Consider the following 16,503-nt stretch of genomic DNA (forward strand, 5'->3'; position numbering starts at 1 on the left):
GAATAGACTCTCAAAATTGCCCCCACTGGTAGTTATAGCTGGGATCTCTCCTGGAGGGAAGAGATCTCACTTTCCCACTGGAGGTGAGGGGCATTCACAGTACTGGTCAGACCCAGTCATTCTGTCCCTTCACTAATAACATGTCTCAGACCCAGGATCCCAGAATTCTTCTCATCAGGGCACCTGTCCCCATCTCCCCACCCTGAGACACATAGAACCATACACTCCTCATGTATGGTCTTAGTTCTCTGTGCTGATCTGCTCTGTGTCTTCACATATCCTCCCCTTTCTCTCCTACAGGACAGGGCAGAGGTGGTAAGTTCCAGTTAATGGGTCAGGAGGAAAGAAGCAACATGCCATTCTCTGCCCATCTGATTCACCATCTGGGAAAGGGAGACAGGGATGCAGGGCCAGGCTGGGGGTCAAGGTAAGTCTTAGACCAGCTTTCCTACTTAGGGGTGGAGAGGAAGAGAAGAAGACTGAAATCGAATTGTTTCATTTGTTGAACTGACATTTATCGAGGTCCTTTTCTGTGCAAAGTCAGGGAATGAAACAACAAAGGATGAGGAGGAGCTGCCTCATGGAGTTCTCAACCCATGTGAAGTCAGAACTGAGACTCAGGTCATCTTAGTCAGTTGGGGAAACTGACGCTCAGAGGGAGGGCGAAGAGGTCTGTCCACATCATTCAGCCACAGACACAGCACAGTTCTTCTTACCCACCTTCCAGGCACCTCTGGCAGACACTCCAGGGCTCAGAGGACTCAGAAACTCAAAGTCACCCAGGGGAGTGCGGGGGCTTCATGAGCACACCCTCCTCTCCAGCTCAGGGAGGGGGAGCTGGGACGGGCAGGATGCAGGGTGAGGGAGCTGGTAGGAGAAGGCTGGAGCTGGTGGCTTCTTTTGCTCTGTCATCAAGGCAGAGGAAGAAAAACCTGCTAATCGATTGCTGCTCTCTGTCCTGCTCATCGAGTGACAGGACCAGAAGCACAGAGACCCCAGCAGCTCTCCCGTCTCTAGATGCGCAGACCAAGGAGAGGGCCCCTTGCAGAGGAGTCACAGCACGAGGGCACATCGCTGATGTCAGAGTCAGGTCTCCTCCGCCACGTTGTCAGCTGTGACTCGGGGCCTGGAGTGTTTTGGAATTGCAGGAGTCAGTGAAGGCTCTGGAGATGTGTTCGACATACACCTCCAGGAAGCCTCCTGGGATCACAGCCCCTCCCTCTCTGCTCCCTAGTGCCAGCTCTGCCCCTGAGGGCGGCCCCCCTGTGGGGAGGCGCTCAGCAGAACTCCAAGTGTTGGTCGATGGGGACGTTGTACTTGAGCTTGTGGGCTTCGAAGAGGTCGCTCAGCTCCTGGAGGTAGCGCTGGTGCAGCCTGTCCACCTCCTCCTGCGAGGGGTGCGGTGTCTTCTGCACCTCGATGGGCGTCCCCACTGCAAGACACGAAGGTGGGTGGTGGCCCAGAGCGGGAACCACCAGAGTCCTGGAGCCCTTGGGGCAGTGTCCACCCCGTGGCCATACCTATAGGACAGTACCCTTACTGCCTCCCTTTCAATTCAGTTCTTGGTGATGCACCTAAGATGTTAGGACAACTGCAAGATTGTGAAATAATAACACCCCCAGCTGGCATTGGCTCCTGTCAGGGAACATGCTAGGTGCTTTACACGACTAACACCTTCAAGCCTCCTAACAATCCTGTGGGGACAGAACCTGCTACTATCCCTGTCTGTAGGGGAGGCAATAAGGCTCAGGTAGGTTAAGTAACTAGTCCACGGTCACGCAGCCAGGAAGAATCAGTGTCAGGTTTTAAACTCTGGAGATGTGCCCTCAACCTCCAGGACCTCGGGTTCTGGGGGCTCAGATGCCATGATTAGAGGTGCCTGGATCTCTGGGAGGAGGCGGGCCCACAGCCCAAGCAGCTCTTCTCCCCGCCTGCACCCCCCCCATGCTCACCCACAGGGACCCCCTATCTTCCTCCCTCCTCTGGGTGTCCCGGGCTCAGCTGCCCTGCCTTCTGCTCTTGGCAATGGCTCTGGAGGCAGCAGCAGTGTGAACATGCATGAAAACACTGCCACACAACCCAGGGAAAGTCCTGGTGTAGGGGGCTGACCAAGTCAGTACTCAACCAAGTATGGACTGGGTGGTTGGAGATGAACAGACCCAACCCTACAAGCTTTGCCAGAGGAACCTACTTGGAATCCAGGAAGAAAGCAAAGGAGATGCCCAAACAGCTGCTGTACATGGTGCCCCGTCCACGCACGAAGTCCCTGCTCATTAGTCACAGGAAAATCCCTCAGGCTCTAATTGAAGGCCTGTCGGTGCTACTTTACACACAATTCTAACAGACCTAAAATGCCCTTCCCTTGTATCTGCCTTCTCCGATAAGCCTTATTAGCTCCTCTGGGTCAGAATTAAACCCTCCTTCTGTGGCATACTAAAAAGTCACATAGATCCTGATCCAAACCTCACCTTTGCTACTCTCGGGTAGTGTGATCCTTTGGGAGTTATTTAACTTTTCTGAGTCTCAGTTTACCATCCATGAAGTGGGGACGATAGGCCCCGTCTCTGTGGTTGTTGGGATAACTGAGCTGCTGCGTGTAAGGGAGCCAGTGCAGTGCCTGGTACACAGCAGGTGCTCAGTCATCAGTAGTGACTTGTCCTTTGTGCGTCTGTAAACAGTTCCCATCCCAGATGCCTTACATCCGGGTCCTCTGCCTGTGTGTCTGTTTCCCAGTCTAGATGTGAGCTCCACGAGGGCAAGGATGTGCCTGGCCCACGTCCAAGGCCCCTTGCAGCACACAGCCCGGGCCCCTTGCCCTGTAGCCTACCCGCTCCGGCCCGGGACTTGGCTCACCCACAGTGGTGATGGGCCGGCGGTAGGGCAGAAGACCAAAGCTGTACTGGAAGACACCACGGCCATGGAAGAGCGGGAAGGAGACTCCCATGATTTTCTGTAGTCGATTCTGAATCCAGCGCAACCAGGAGCCAGGAGAGTTCTCATACTGGTCAAATAGGTCATTGTCCCCAAAGGAGAAGATCGGCACCAGAGATGCCCTGGAGGGAGACAGGAGAGGGCATGTGGGAATTGCCAGCCAGTCCCCTAGCTTCCTGCAAGCAGAGCCCTGGGCTGGAAGTGGGAGGTCCCACGTGTCTCCCAGTCCTGCCATGGCCTCCTTTTGTGACTGTGGGCAGGTCCTGGCTCTTCTCAGGGCCACCACCTCCCACTTGTACCATGACAGGCAGACCAGAATGCTTCAGAGGGTCCTCCCAGATGTAAAGGATTTGCAGTCTTCCCAGAAAAACTTCTTCTCCCCTTATTACCTTGTATTCGTCAAGGGTGCTTCAAGGTAGAGGAATAAGTCTAAGCTCTGCCCCAAACTCCACTCTCCCAGATCGGGTAAGTTTCAGATCTAATGCCAGCTCTGGGAAATATGACCCCTCACACCTAGTCCCTTTGATCACCAGCTCTCCCTTCTGATTCTTTTCTGAGTATTTGGCCACAAGATAGTACAGCTCTTGCCAAGTTATAATCCTAACTGTGAATCAATTGGCAATATCTCACCAAAATGCACTCTGTATTAGTGTCTGCTGCCTTCCCAACTAAAAGCAGCACTTGTCACTCTCCAGGTGCACTGAGAGCCCTCTACCCAATACCCGTGCATCAGGGCAAGTCTGATGAAGCCCTTGCGGTTCCGCAGCAACAGCATGTTGGATCCAGGTCTGGCATTCAGTGCCTCCTGGGCACCCCCTACAATGACGCCCAGCAGATTGCCGCCTCCCTTCCTGCTCAGAATGTGAGCACCACTCTCCTTGTCTGATGAGATGAGCCCTGGGGAGAGAGGAAGGTGGTCAGGTATGGGGTGAGGGGGCAGGGGCTATGGGGGAGGGTGTGTCCTGGTCTTCATTCCCTTCCTCAGCTGGGAGTTCTCTGAGGACTGGGACTGAGTCATCTTCCTGGCTACTCAGGGTTGGGAAGACTCACCCCCTGACATGATGTAATCCCTGAAGAAGGGGGCCCTGAACCACAAGTTCAGCATCATCAGATGGGGGCGAATGCCAGGGAACAGCGAGGAAAAGCCGGTGCTCTCAGTGCACAGATTGATAAAAGCTCCGGTCGCCAGGATCCCATGGGGGTGGAAGCCAGCAAGGTAGTTCCGGGAGGGGTCCAGCTCGGCGGTCTTGACCAGCTGTAGGGACAGCAACCTGGTGAATCTGGGCTGGACCTCATGCTTACCCTTACTCTGCCACTCACCATTGTGACCCTGGGCAAGTTGCTGGCCCTCTCTGAGCCTCAGGTTCTTATGATGATGGAGATATAGGGTGCAAATACACCCAGTGAGACCATGGTGCCAGGTGTCTCAGACTTGCTGCTGGCTTCATTCAAATCATTTCCCTCCCTGGCTTTTCATTTATCAATTGGGGACTTTTGGTCCTGTCCCACCTACCTCCCAGGACTGCTGAGAATCTCAGGTCCAACAGTGCCCTGGAATTACCTAGACTACAGGACAGGGTAATCATAATAGTTACATTGATTTGTAGTGGATAGGGTTTGTATACCATCAAGGGCCACCCGGGGGCACCACCAAACCCAAAGAGCCCCATTTAAACAAAATCCCAAGTAAGAAAAACTGGTTGGGGCACTCTTTCCACTCTGGCTCAGCTCAGAGGCCTGGCTGCCCACCCTCAGAGTAGCCTGGTGGGACCCAAGGGACGTTGGAGCCTGTTTGCCCTACCCAGGCTGAAGAGCCTCAGACAGTCCTGTCCTTGACCTAGACTTGGTCTCTGCAGACCCCCACCTCCTGGTATACCCTCTGGTGACCCGTTGACCCTTTGTAGAAAGGCTGCAGGGACTATAGGTGGGGGGACCATTGCCTCCCAGATGAAGAGAGTCCTCTTCCACTCATGCAGCAGGAACTTACTGGCTATGAAAATGAGAACAAGCAGAGAGATTTCGGGTTATTCTCATTGGGAGAGCTGCTTCTTCAGGAATACGTTTCTTTAAAAACATATCTGGCACCCTGCACGGAAGCACTTGCTTATGAATTCCCTTTCTCAGCTAATGGGAAGGTAATTTTGTACAACTGCCATAAAGGCAACAAGACAATATCTATCACAATTGGAAAATGTACCTGATCTTTTAACCCTGCCACTGCACCACTGAGGCATTCAGCTACTGAATTTCTCACATTTGTGCAAAATGATATTGGACAAGATTATTAACAGAATGTCTCTTTTGATAATATCAAAATTTGGCAGGCAGAAGTCCTAAGTATTTCTCCAAAGAAGACATCCAGATGGTTAACAGGCATAACATCACTAACTGTTAGAGAAATGCAAATCAAAACTACAATGAGGTATCACTTCACATGAGTGAGAATGGCCATCATTAAAAATTCTACAAATAATGAATACTGCAGAGGGTGTGAAAAAAAGGGAACCCTCCTACACTGTTGGTGGGAATGAAAATTGGTACAGCCAGTATGGAGGACAGTATGGAAGTTTCTTAAAAAATTAAAAACAGACTTACCATATAATCCATCAATCCCACTCCTGCACATATATCTGGAGAAAACTATAATTTGAAAAGACACCTGCACCCCAGTGTTCACAGAAGCACTATTTACAATAGCCAAGACATGGAAGCAACCTAAATGTCCATCGACAGATGACAGATAAAGAAGTTGTAGTATATTTATATAATAGAATACTACTCAGCCATAAAAAAGAATAAAATAATGCCATTTACAGCAACATGGATGGACCTGGAGATCGTCATTCCAAGTGAACTAAGCCAGAAAAAGAAAGAAAAATGCTATATGATATCGCTTATATGTGGAATGTTAGAAAAAAACCCAGAAGACACAAAAGAACTTATTCACAAAACAGAAACAGACTCACAGACCTAGAGAACAAACTTATGGTTACCAGGGGTCAAGGGGATGGGAAGGGATAAATTGGGACTTTGAGATTTGCCAATACTAAGTACTATATATAAAATAAATAACAAGTTTCTACTATATAGCACAGGGAACTGTATTCAATATCTTACAGTAACCTATAATGAAAAATAGTATGAAAAGGAATATATGTATGTATATGCATAATTGAAACATTATTCTGTGTACCAGAAATTTACCCAACATTGTAAACTGACTATAATTCAATATAAAAGAATGCATATGAAAAAAAACTTGGCATCCGTTCAAATGTCCATCAACTGGGCCCATTTAGACATATCATGAACACTGTGTAGCCATAAGGACATACAAGCAGCCCTCCATGTCCTGGCGGGGGAAGACAGCCCCGACCACTCGTCAGGGGAAAAAGCAGGGGGCAAGACAATGCATGCAGAATGTCACCAACTGTGCCCAGAGGGGAACATACATGAACTGCTATGCGGTTCAGCAAACACTGGTCATCACCGTTACCTCTAGGGAAGGAACTGAGGAGACGGGTGGTGAAGTGGGACAGGGACATTTCGCTACATTCTCTTGCCCTTTTTGAATTTTGAACAAGAATGTATCACCTATTTTAAATGAACAGTTAATGAATAAATGAATGAAATGAATAAAATAAATGAAAAAAATGAGTGCGGGAATGATTATCCCTTAATAAAGAAGCATTTGTAAATAGAGAAATATCCTGGTGAGTGAGAGGGTCCATGCCTGGGCAGGTGTGCCAATATTTGCATCTGCATCTACATGTGCGGGTCCAGCGTGCACACTGATGGGACCACCGCTGTTCTGTGAGGCCAGGTCTTTGCTTCCCAGATGTGGTCTCACTGCTGCCTTTCTGTGCTGCCTCTTCTAGGTATCCCTGTGCCAAGCGATATCAGGCCATCATGTGAGGGCCATGGGAGTAGAGACCACCTGTCTGAGGCATCCCTGGTCCCAGTGCAGGCCTGGAACAGAGGAGATGCTCTGGAAGGACCAGGGAATGAAGGAAGGAAAGAATGGACTCGTGAATGGATGAGGTCGATGCAGCTGCCTCAGGAGGAAGCCCTGCCCAAGGCAGAGGTAGGACTCCTGGGAGGTGACGGGAGACCCGCCCTGCCCCTAGTGCAGGAAGACCTGTCACAGGCAGACCCTCCCATAATGAAGGAGCCATGGCAGGAGGAAGTGAGCCTCTGTCCGAGGGCTGTGTCAGCTGGAGTTCTGTCCTGGGTAGGGGGCTGGCTTCCTGAGGTCCAGTGACTCAGACTAAGAGACCCCAGTGTACTGGGAGGTGGGGGCTGGGAGAAGGGCACGAAGTCCCTAGTGATGCCTGCAAGTGTGGGTGACAGGGTCAGGGTACAAAAGAGGCAGCCTTGGCCTGGGAGGAGGAGAGGGAAGGAAGGGAATTTAGAATCTCAAAGTTCAGAAGTCCTGAGCCAGAGATGAGGGCCTCTGCCTGTGACATGCCCATGGCTCCTCTAGGGACCCAGCAAGCACTGCTTATCTTTGCTGACAAGGTCCTGGGAGGACACCCTGTAGAGGAAGCAGACATGGGAGCAGGGAAGACTGTCTCCACCAGGGTCCTTCAGATTAGCTCAGCAACACCCATCACCCCTCATGAGATGGGAGCCTCTGCTAGTCAACTTCCTGCTGCCCCGCCCCACCCTTGCCCTTTGGCCACGAGGCCCCACTCACTGTGTGCTAATGGCTCCTGCACATCAGTTGTTGCCCAGCATTGCTAGTCCTTGCTGGGCCCCGGGACTCTCAGAAGGGAGCAAGGCGGGAGCTCTGACTCTGCTGCTGAGTCCCCGTGACTTGGTCAGGCTACCTTAGCCCTCCACTCCCTATCCCTTAACCAGCTGGGGACCTAATTCCTGGAGGGCCAGGAAGACTTGGGGCTCCAAGATGGAGTGGGAGAGGCCATGCAAGTTTGAAAGTCAGAGCAGCAAGACTCTTGGCAATCAGAGTCCTCCCCAGACCCACAGCCATGCCCAAGTCTCCCCAGAGTCCCCAGTGATCCAGTAAAATAACAGTAGCTATTAGTTTACTGAGAACCTACAAGGCACTTTACCTGCTGTCTCATTGAATCCACACAATCCAATAATGTATGTGGGATCATCACCACTTTACCTATGGGACAACTGAGGCTCAGAGACACTGTATAACTCACCCAAGGTCACACAGCTGATCTGTTGAAGAACTGGTATTAGAATCTAGTCTGTCCAGTTCCAGAAACCAGACTCTATACAGGTTTCTCTCGTTTCCAGAGGAGGGCCACTGCCCATGTCTGGCACCTCTCTGTGTCTCCATTGCCTTCCCCTTCCTATCTGGTCAATAAACCATCCCTGTCCAGCTGTTCACATAAAAGGGTCTGTCTACGATATAGGAAAGGAGCTGAAAGATCAGTCATTCAAATCAGGGATTCTGTTCCACTCAGGACTGAACTTTGGGTTCAGGGTAAATTCTCTAAAATGGCCATGAGCTGCCCTGAGTCAGAGAGTCAGAGATTCAAAGGCACTCAGAGAAGGAGAGATCAGTGTGCTCATGGGATGCATGGGGAAACTGACATTCAAAGTGGGGCAAGGCCTTGTCCAAGGATGCATAACATACCAGAGTTAGGGGCAGGATACAGAACTTGAGAAACAGGTCAAGGCCCTCTCAACTGCCCTTTAAACAGACTTAATGTATAAACTTTAAAACCAGTAAAAGAACTTACTGTGTGACCTTGATCACATCTTTATCCCTCTCTGAGGGTTAGTCTCCTTATCTTATGAAGTATAGGGCTAGATGGTCTCTGGACATGACTTTAATACCTGCACCCCCAAGCATGGCTGCTGAGTGGTTTACACCTGTATACATATGTATGTGTGCCACATTCTATGGCCCACAGAGCTCCTTCAAATCCAGTTCATTCATCAGGCCTCATGATGGCCCCACATTCTTGCAGATACAAAATCATGACAGACAAGTTGGACTGGTCCCCAGGCTACATAATGGTGGTGAGGTGGGAAGCCGCATAAAAAAGACTGGCAGGACCCCCAGGCAGGGCCACTACTCTACTGCCAGCACCATCCGGTACCCTGGCCCAGGGGCTCTATCCCACTTTTTGCCTCTGAAACCGCTTACTTCTAGGAAAGTGGAACTTACCCCTAAAATTCTATTGGTTCCGTGAGCTAACTCTTGATTGGCCCATTTGTAGTACTTTATTTGCATGGAGCTCACTCCTGATTGGTTAATTCCCTCACTCCTGATTGGTTATTTCTCTCCCTCCTGATTGGTCCATTTCTACGAAGCTTGTTCCTAATTAGTCAACTTTTGTTATACCTTATTTGCATATGATGTTGCAAAGTGTAAACTGGCAGCCTGTAAAAGCCTGTGTAAACCTACAGCCAGGGTCCAGAGCTTAGAGTGTTAACTCCTCTGGGCCTGCTGGCATTATAAACCTGAGTTCTCCAAGTCTCTGAGTGCTACTTGATCTCTCACCCAGATGCAGGTTGCTGTCACAACTGAGCTGTCACACGCTTTTCTGCAACAGTGGAAGTCTGGTTCCTGCCTCCCAGCCCATTGCACACATGCTGGCACTTCCCCATGGGGCACTATGGTCCTGGCCACCCTCAGCCAGCCCCATTACTCACTGAGATGGGGAAATAGTCCTTCATGTACTTCCACACGACCCAGCGTCTTAAGGCCTCGATGCGCCTGCCCCCCTGCCATGGCTTGTCTCGGTCCAGGTACCACCAAGCCGCATACAGGACACTGAAGAACCAGAATCTTGTGAACAGGAGGCCTATGAAGACCACAATGCAGATCTCAGCTGAGGGGGGAAACAAGAGCCGTAAGTGGTCAGAGGTGTAAAGGAAGGAACCCTCCTCCCTGCCTGGCACCAGCAGCACCGTCCTGTCCAGCCCCGCCTCCAGGAGGAAGAGGTTCACCACCTGTGCCTTCAAGAAGGAGGGAATGTGGTCCACCCAGTGTCACACTGGGAGCACGGGTTTGAGGCCCCTTTTCCCCACTGCACCAGGCTGCCTCATTCACTCTGCTCTTCCCCCTCCACCTCCCTCTCTGGCCAGTAAAGCAGTCTGCACTCACCAGGTGCTCAATAAATGCCTGGTGGGGAAGTCACTGGATGAACTGCTTCTAGTTTCCATCCTTTGGGACCTCAGAGAAGACGGAGACATTCTTTCTGCCCAGCCCTCTTCCTGTCCACTCTCTGCTCTTCTTTCAAAGATAAATCCGGTCCTATCTCCCCTCTAATTAAAGTCTCTCACGGCTTTCTCATAACGTTGAGGCACAGCCCAAGCAGCTCCGCCCGGCTTTTAGGCTCCCCATGGCTGGCCCATATCCCCTCCTGCTCCAGCCTCTCTGGCCTCCACGTACCCTGCACCCCAGCCACAGGAGCTGCTGCTTATGAAACACAGAGTTCCTTTAATCTCTTAGCTTTTGCCCAGTCTATTCCTCTGCCTGCCATGCTCTTTCCTGCTGAGGGAGGGAGGAGGAGGCCAGCCGCTGCCTGGCCCGTGGGTCAGGGGTGCAGCAGGGCTAGGACCAGGCCCCAGTGAGGAATTCCCTTCTGACCTACGATTCCGAGTTCCCATTACAGGCTAATCCCAGCTTCAGCTCAGGGTCAGGGGTCTTTGGGGCTGAACCTAATCTGATGCCAATGGAGCCTCATTCTCAGAGAATATTGCTCCCTCCCCATCCCATTCACTCCATTCCACACCATGCACTCAAAATCTTAAAGAGGGTTAATTTCCACTTGTGTTCCATTTGAGAGTAGGGTAGACTGGCCTGTCATTGCTGGCTGGCACCTAAAAGGAGGAGAATTTTGACCCAGTCTGAACAGTGATAATATTCATAAGCCAAACGAAGGCGGTTGGGGCTCACAGATGTTCACTGTACACAGAGCACCTAAGATGTGCCCGGTTCAGCCATGAACAACAGACAGAAATTCCTGCCCTCATGGAACTGACTTCCAGCATTGTGTTTGGGGCACTCTGTTTTGTTTTTTTAAATTTTATGGTGGTAAAAAATACATAGCATAAACTTTATCATCTGAACCATTTTTAAGTGTACAGTTCAGAGGCATTAAATTCATTCACATCATTGTGTAATCATCCCCACTGTCCATCTCCAGAACTCTTTTGATCTTCCCGAACCAAACCTCTGTACCCATTAAACAATAACTCTCATGTCCCCCTCCCCTGGCCCCTGCCAACCACCATTCTCTTTTCTGTCTCTGTGGATTTGATTAGTCTAGGAACCTGGTATGAAAGGAATCACACAGTATTTGTCTTTTGTGACTGGCTTATTTCACTTAGCAGTGTCCTCAAGGTTCATTCATGTTGTAGCATGTGCAGAAATTCCTCTCCTTTTATGGCTGAGTAACATCCCATTGTGTGTATTTGCCACATTTAGTCTATCCATTCTCTGTCAGTGGACCAATGGACACTTGGGTTGCTTCCACATTTGTACTTTATTTTTAAATGCTATTTAATTAGTTGCTAATAGTGAAAAATGAGGAAGATGCACAGACAAACCCAGACACTGGGCGTCTCCTGATCGTCTGGAAGAAATGGCAGCCCTGAGTCACTACGCTCATGAGCAGCTCCCTCCTCCAGGTATTTCCCCTCATTCTCAGACCTGCTGGCCAGTGGCTGCTGGAACCCATTTTTCTCTCACATCAGCCTTTCGATTCCTGGAAAAGGAGGGGAAGGACCGTCAACCACTTATGGATTGGTCACCTCTTTGTTTGCCTTTAATATTTCTTGTCTTAAATACTTTCAGTAAAAAATTTGAAAGAGAAAGCTGCATAAGAGTGGGAATAAAATGCCACCCTTTGCACGATAAAGCACATGTCCACATATCTGGACCCACGTGTATAAGGGTGGAAAGACCCCTGCAGATCTGGAGGGAGGAGGCAGGTGCCAGGAGATAAGGATGGTGGATAATTGACTTAGATTGTATTCATTTACTAATTTAAATTTACATATTTAAATGCTAAAAAATAAGAAAGAGAAAAAGAACGTCAGCTAGTGCTCTCAGCCCTTGGGCAAATCTAAAGTCCATGTGGGTCCCTCCTATTTTCAGAAAACCAGCTCTAGAGAATAAAACCAAGTTGTTACTGGTGGCTGCCTGGAGGTAGGATTTAGGGAAGTCTTTCACTTTGGGGATACGCATTTTGTTTGAATGTGTTACAATAGCCTATGTTAGTTTTTCAGTCAGGAAAGAAAAAAGGTTGGAAAAACTCAAACAAGAGGCACTTGCACTTGACAGAAAGACCTCCGCCCACCCCACCGTCTCCCTCAGACGGAGCTCACCACTCAATTCCTGTCAGTAGGCAAAACTCAAACTCGGGGGTCTTTTCAGTCATTCAAGAAGGGAGACTTTTCCCCTTATTACACCAAGAGGAAAAAATGTAAAACCCCACTTTACAGAGGCCCAGAAAAGGTATGCAAATCACTAAGGTCACACAGCAAGCCAGTAGAATGGAAATTGGTATTCAGTTCTATTTTGGCTCCATCCTGCTCCCAATCTTCAATCATTCAACAAAGATGTATCCACTCTTAACTCTTCTAGGAGCTGGAGATGCAGCTGAGAACAACGCCAACTATTTGATGGAGTTTACCTTCCTGTGAGTGTGTGAGTTACAGAGAAGAGGAAAGAACAGAGTAAGCAGGTAACTCATCGGAAATTATTTGGTTCTGGGCCCTGAGTCCGTGGTGACAGGTCCTAGGTGACTTGTCTGGCTTCTTCTTTGCCCCTCCCTAAAATGCCCCCTTTAGGTTCAGCATGACCAGCTGTTCCCTAAATGTGCAGTGTTTACTCCCCCACTGGAGGCCCTTACTCACCTGCCAGCCTTTAATCCTTCCCTGTGGACCCAACTCCCAAGAATCTCTTGAAAGGGGCCCCTTCTTTCCACCACTGCCAGCTTCCCTAGATCAGGATAAGTAATTTTTTTTCTTAAAGAGACAGACTGTAAATATTTTAGATGTTGCTGCTCAAGGGGCAAATGGGAGGTTGTTACATAGGCACGCTATCATTTAAATTATGCAACCATGTAAAAACCATTCTTGACTCATGAGTTGAAAAATACAAAAGCAATCAGTAGGCTGGATTTGCCTCATGAAGATAATCTGGGGACCCTGATGTAGATTATGACTGCTCTACCCCATCAGTCTACCCCCTACACCCCAAACACAGTGCATCATCTGACTGCAACCACAGCGACCTGTACCAGATCGGACCTTGCCACTTCCCTACCGAAAGCCCTCCTGGGACTCCCCTTTCCCTCAGGATAAGGGGTAAAAGCTCCTTCTCCTGGCACCAAAGGGCCCAGCTCCCTTTTCTCAGCGGCTCCAGGCCCAGGGTTACTTGGCTTCTCTGTGCTGTTTCTGACACTCCCAGCACCCCCCTACCCCCCGGGGCTGGACTGAAGCTGAGCACAGCCAGTCAGACAAACTTAAGCTTGCAAATCTTACCCAAGGCTAGCTGAGCAAGACGTCCCTCAACCCCGAGGATGACCAGGCCACAGCCAACGGGGCTCTGGGTCCTCGGTGCCCTTTGTCCAGGCGCCAGCCATCTTGCAGCTCCCCCTGGGGGTAGCCCTCCCTCCCCATGCTCTCACTCCTCCCCCACACCCTCTCCTCTCTCTCCCCACTCTGCCTCCTTCCCTTTCTTCCTTTGGCAGTGGGAGGAGCCCAGACCTACAGCCTTGGGCATTTAAGACAATTAGCTTCTCCACTCCTCTGTGTCATGGGGTTAAACCAAGGATATTTGAAACATTTAAGCACCCTCAGGACAGAAACGCAGATCAAGGGATGCTAGGGGCAGGGTCCTGGAGAGCCTGCTTTGCTGGGGGTGGATGCTTTAGCTGCAAAACTGCAAGGAGTACGTGGTGTGTGTGTGTATGCATGTCGCTGTGTGTTTGTGTGAAATGTCTGCAGACCAGCCTGTACAAAATATGTCCACAGTTTAATACCAGGATACTGGTATCTGTGTACTGGCTCAACACCAGCCCTGGGGGAGCAGTTCCTACTGGGTCTGCTGTCGACAGAGGAGATGAAGTATCCATCCCATGGTCTCCCTTCCACCCGGCCCAGCCAGCCTTACCCAAGGCCAAAAAGCAGAAGACCCACTGCAGGACTGCCAAGGTCTGCAGCCTGCGCTTCCAGGGCACGAACAGGGGCGCGAACTGCACCATGCTGGCTCCTCTGCTGGCCCCGGAGGCTTCTCTGAGCTCTGCTGTGGTCTAGGGCACCTACTGGTTTTTGTGCTGCCGGAAGTTGAGTAAGCATTAGTGGTGGGGGAGGAGGATGCCCCACCCCACCGAGCCCAGCCCAAGGCCTCCCTGCCTCGGCCCTGGTAGGGACCTCTTTCCTAGGAGAAAACTTTGAACCCGCCAGCCCTGGAACCAGCTAAAGGAAGGAGGAAGAGAAGAACATCTGCCTCCTCAGGCAGTGCCTTATCTGCCAGGGCTCCTTCCTCTGCTTGCTTGAATCTGGCCCTTCACTTGGTAGGTGGAGCCCCAAGTATAGTGCAGTCCTCTCCTTTTCCCACCACCCAACCACCTGGCTGCAATAATTGTCTCCTCTCTCTGCTGTGTCCACTGTCCCCCTCCACAAATACGCAGTAATGACTCACATCGAAAAATTCCTGCCCCCACCATCTCCTCCACCTCCTGCCCTATTCCTCAGCTCACCTGCCCAGCAAAACCCTTGGAAAAGAGTCTGCATTCCACATGCCCTTGCTCTCCTGTTCTGTCCTCCCTCCTCCAGACTAAACATGCCACTGTCCCATGGAATTGCCCTTGACAAGTTCACCCGTGGCCACCATGGTGCTAAATCCAGTGGTCAGTTCTGGAATCTCATCCTGACCTCTCAGTGGCCTTAGACACAGTTGATCACTCCCTCCTCCTTGAAACCACTTGGCCTGTGGACACCACACTCTTCTGGTTTCCTTCCTACTTCTCTGGCTGCTCCTGGGTCTCCGTTGTGGCTTCTATCTTTCATCAGACTAAGTGTCTGAGTGCCTCCTGCCCCTCAGTCCCTGGACCCTCCCCCAATTTCTCTACATTTTCTCTCCCTCAGATCTCATCCAGGCTCATGGCCTTGGAGTCTGTCTGTATGACGAAGACTTCCAAACTGCACCTCCAGCCCTGACTTCCCCCTGGGGCTCCAGACTTCAATATCCAGGTGACTACTCGACATCTTCCCTGAAAGCCTGCTCGGCACCTCCATCAGGTGTGTCGAAAACTGAACTTGACTTCCCCTCACCTGCCCATGCCCGCCTCTCCTCTGCTCTTTGTTATCTCAGGAAAGGGGACTCCAGTGGCGAGGGTACTCAGGCCAAAACCTTGGAGTCACACTAGAGTCTTTCTGTCCCTTTCCATCCACCTCTGTCAGTTCTCCTAAACCTCTTCTTTTAAATGTCCACTTTGAATTGGAGCATATTAAACATAGAATAAAAGGCACAAACCCAATGTGTAGTGATGCATTGTCACTGAGTGAATGTACTCATGTGACCTCCACTCTGGTGGACAAGTAGAACCTGACTAGCACCCAAGTCCTTGCCCATCACTCCTCTCCTCCCTGAAGCTCACACCAGCCTCTTCTCTGCTTTGAACTTAATAAAATATGAGTTTCACATAATATACTCTTTTTGGGACTGGCTCTTTGGCTCAAGATTGTATTTTTGAGAGTCACCCAAATTGTGTGCATTTGTAGTATGTTTGTTGTCAGCGCCATATAGGACTTCACTGCGTGAATACGTCACAATTCATCTATTTTACTGTTGGGGGGCATTTGGGGTATGTCCTGTTTCTGGCTGTTGTGAATTATGATGTGATGGGCATCCTTTCCTCTTTTTCTTTTTTCCTTTCTAATTTATTTGACAAGTAATTGGCATACATCACTGTAGAAGTGTCCAGTGTCCAGCATGATAGTTTGCTTTACATGTGTTGTCAGATGATCCAAAATGGATTTAACATCCATCATCTCCCACAGTACAATAGAAGGAAAAAAATTCTCCAGGTGGTAAGAACTCTTAGAATCTACTCTCTTCACAACTGTGCTAAGTGTCATAAAGCAGTATGGGCATCCTGTACATTTCTGTTGGTGCCATTTCTATACGTTTCTGTTGGATGTGTGCCTGGAAATAGAACGGCTGGGTCTCCTGTTTTAAAACCATGTAGTTTTCCTAAGGGGTTGTACAAAGTTACACCCACAAGCCCCAGATGAGAATTCTGGTTGCCCCACATCCTCCTCAATGTTGTAACCACTGTGGTGAGTACGTAGGTATATTTCATTCTGCTTGCTCTTATTTCCTAACGAGACTGAGCATATTTTAATAAGCTTATGGGCTATTTGGAGATGATTTTCTGTGAAAGTCTTTTTTTTAATTTTTGGTTTTTTTGGGGGGGGCTAATTAGGTTTATTTATTTTTATTTATTTTTTATATATTTATTTTTTGATGGAGACACTGGGGATTGAACCCAGGACCTCGTGTGTGCTAAGCGCACACTCTACCACTGAGCTACACCCTCCCCCCGAAAGTCTTGTTCCAGTCTTTTGTGG

General features: G+C 49.8%; 1 protein-coding gene across 2 annotated transcripts; it reads right to left on the minus strand.

Moving 5' to 3' along the window:
• Positions 1–543: 543 nt before the first annotated feature.
• Positions 544–14,173, minus strand: LOC102535325 (2-acylglycerol O-acyltransferase 2). 2 transcript variants are annotated; one of them, XM_072969179.1, is made up of 6 exons: positions 14,042–14,173; positions 9,568–9,746; positions 3,982–4,186; positions 3,654–3,828; positions 2,854–3,053; positions 544–1,432 (listed from the first exon to the last, which is right to left on the minus strand). In XM_072969179.1, the coding sequence occupies exons 1-6, from the start codon at positions 14,130–14,132 to the stop codon at positions 1,278–1,280; spliced, it is 1,005 nt and encodes a 334-aa protein (XP_072825280.1). In that variant the 5' UTR covers positions 14,133–14,173; the 3' UTR covers positions 544–1,277. The 2 variants fall into 2 exon arrangements, with proteins under 2 accessions (XP_072825280.1, XP_072825281.1); XM_072969180.1 differs by lacking the exon at positions 14,042–14,173 and adding an exon at positions 13,411–13,550 and having other exon boundaries at positions 546–1,432.
• Between the last annotated feature and the right edge of the window lie 2,330 nt (positions 14,174–16,503).

The sequence above is a fragment of the Vicugna pacos genome, chromosome 10 (genome assembly GCF_048564905.1).
Source record: "Vicugna pacos chromosome 10, VicPac4, whole genome shotgun sequence".
In the NCBI taxonomy this organism is placed as follows: domain Eukaryota; kingdom Metazoa; phylum Chordata; class Mammalia; order Artiodactyla; family Camelidae; genus Vicugna; species Vicugna pacos.